This window comes from Vigna unguiculata, chromosome 5 (genome assembly GCF_037176805.1).
Source record: "Vigna unguiculata cultivar grain cowpea cultivar isolate G323 ecotype 2 chromosome 5, ASM3717680v1, whole genome shotgun sequence".
Taxonomy (NCBI): Eukaryota; Viridiplantae; Streptophyta; class Magnoliopsida; order Fabales; family Fabaceae; genus Vigna; species Vigna unguiculata.
In genome coordinates this window covers 19,532,217-19,534,095 of record NC_140796.1, presented here as the reverse complement: position 1 = coordinate 19,534,095, position 1,879 = coordinate 19,532,217, and the positions used below count along the sequence as shown (strand labels likewise).

The 1,879-nt window shown below is 36.0% G+C and overlaps 1 protein-coding gene across 1 annotated transcript; it reads right to left on the bottom strand.

The window, feature by feature from the left end:
* LOC114182928 (kunitz-type trypsin inhibitor KTI1-like) lies at positions 1 to 1,483 on the bottom strand. Its single transcript, XM_028069736.2, has one exon. It carries the CDS (start codon positions 1,263 to 1,265, stop codon positions 663 to 665), a length of 603 nt encoding a protein of 200 aa, XP_027925537.1. The 5' UTR covers positions 1,266 to 1,483; the 3' UTR covers positions 1 to 662.
* Positions 1,484 to 1,879: the final 396 nt, after the last annotated feature.

Below are 1,879 nucleotides of genomic sequence, written 5' to 3'. Positions count from 1 at the left end.
AGTGACTGCATTAGTGAGTGACCCCTGATGTATTACATAGTGACCTACCCATTACTTTTTGCACATCAATATCAAATGGGGTCTGGTGTTAGGGTGCTAAACTTGTACCATTCCTTTAGGGTTTAATGGTAACGAAAAAACTTCCAAAGGGGATTTCGAAAAAATGGGGTCTTCTTCCTCACACTTTCATCTTCACCACTTCTCCCTAACCCTATGCGACAGACCCTTCTTTTCGATGCTTGTGACTATTCTTCGTCTTCCGTATTTGCCTTCTCCCACTCGTTTTCCTTTTTGCATTTCTCTTCTCTCACGGAATGGAACAAAGATTGTGGCTTTTGTAGGGAGTGTGGAGATTTTCCAAGGAAGAAGACCAGCACCGTGGATTTCGCATGGAGGAAAATATAGATTTCGTAGGCACAGTGAAGTTTGGAAGGATTCCAACACCATTCTCAATGGTCTGCAAATGATTTTTTTTCAAAACCGCTTTTGGCCATTTCCATTCACTTTCACAGTTTGAAAAAGTTAACATTAATTAACTTCTCTTTCCCTCACGTGACATACTCTCTTTTGCAAGTAAAAAAAAATTAAAAATTACTTTCTACGTCAGGGAGTAACATAGGAGTCAAATTTCGGTAGTCATTGAATCATTATCCATCGGTAATTCACGCAGATGACGTGTAAACTCTCTGAAAGCGAATCCAGAATGCAGTCTCCTCATACGGAGTGACCCCCAAACGCTTGTTTGTTGTAGGATAAATCTCAATTGCAACATAGCCACAAGAACTATTCTCTGGACAGAACAAGAGGATGTAGCCTCCAATATCATTGGGAACGCTCTTGATTTTAAACCCACCGGCTACTGTGTTGTCGTAGCCAGTAAGTTTAACAACCAACCCCTTTCCCCCAAACTTCACAGCAGTCCACTTCGATGGAGAGGGAGCACACGGGGCTACAAAAGGGAACCTAATGTCCAAAATAAAACTTTCTTTTATAAAAGGGAATTTGATTGGCGATGAAATTTCTACCGGTAGGCCGTTAGACAAAGGACTTGGATTTTGGCGAACAGACAAAGGGCAAGTTTCGTTTCCGGTTGCTGCAAATTCCACTCCACCGCCGTTTCCAGTTATTATAACTGGCCTTATAAAGTATGTGCCACCATTTTCAAGAGGATTACCGTCGGTGTCCACCACATCTGCGCTGGCTGAACCAAGGTGTGAGGTGAAGCCACAAAGTAGAAACAGAGAGAAAAAGGTCGTAAACTTCATTTCTTGAGAGGCTCTCCGAGGCTTGTCTTCAGTTTGGTTGAACAAACAATGTTGGAAATTGATATCTATGAAGTCGTCCTAGCTAGTACAGAAACAGGACCAACACAAGATATGTTATAGGTTGAGTAAACAATTTTTCCTCTTTTTATGTGGTTCAAGATATAATTAACCCTATTTATTTAAGTAACACGTGTTCAAAACTTTGGTTATTTGGTCATTAAAAGTTTTGTATCAGAAAACTAGCATGAGACCCTGTCGTGATTTTGGTTTTTAAATTTTTTTTAGAAAACAGATTTTAATATTATTATCAATAAATCAATAATTTAATTTAAAATTATAAATATTATAATTGTTAATTTAAATATATTCAAACGATAAATTTATCTAATAATGATATAATTATATATTTACGTATAATTAATTATTGTTATGTATTATGTGTGATATGTTATGTATTTTTGAGTAATTTGGAATAATTAATTTGTAATGACATAAATTGTTATTTTGTTTAGATTAAGAAATGTCAGTATGATGTTTTTTAGAAGTTTAATTACAAAACATTGTTTATGATAATAAGTTTAGAGTTTTAGTTAAGATTAAAGAGTAAAAAATAG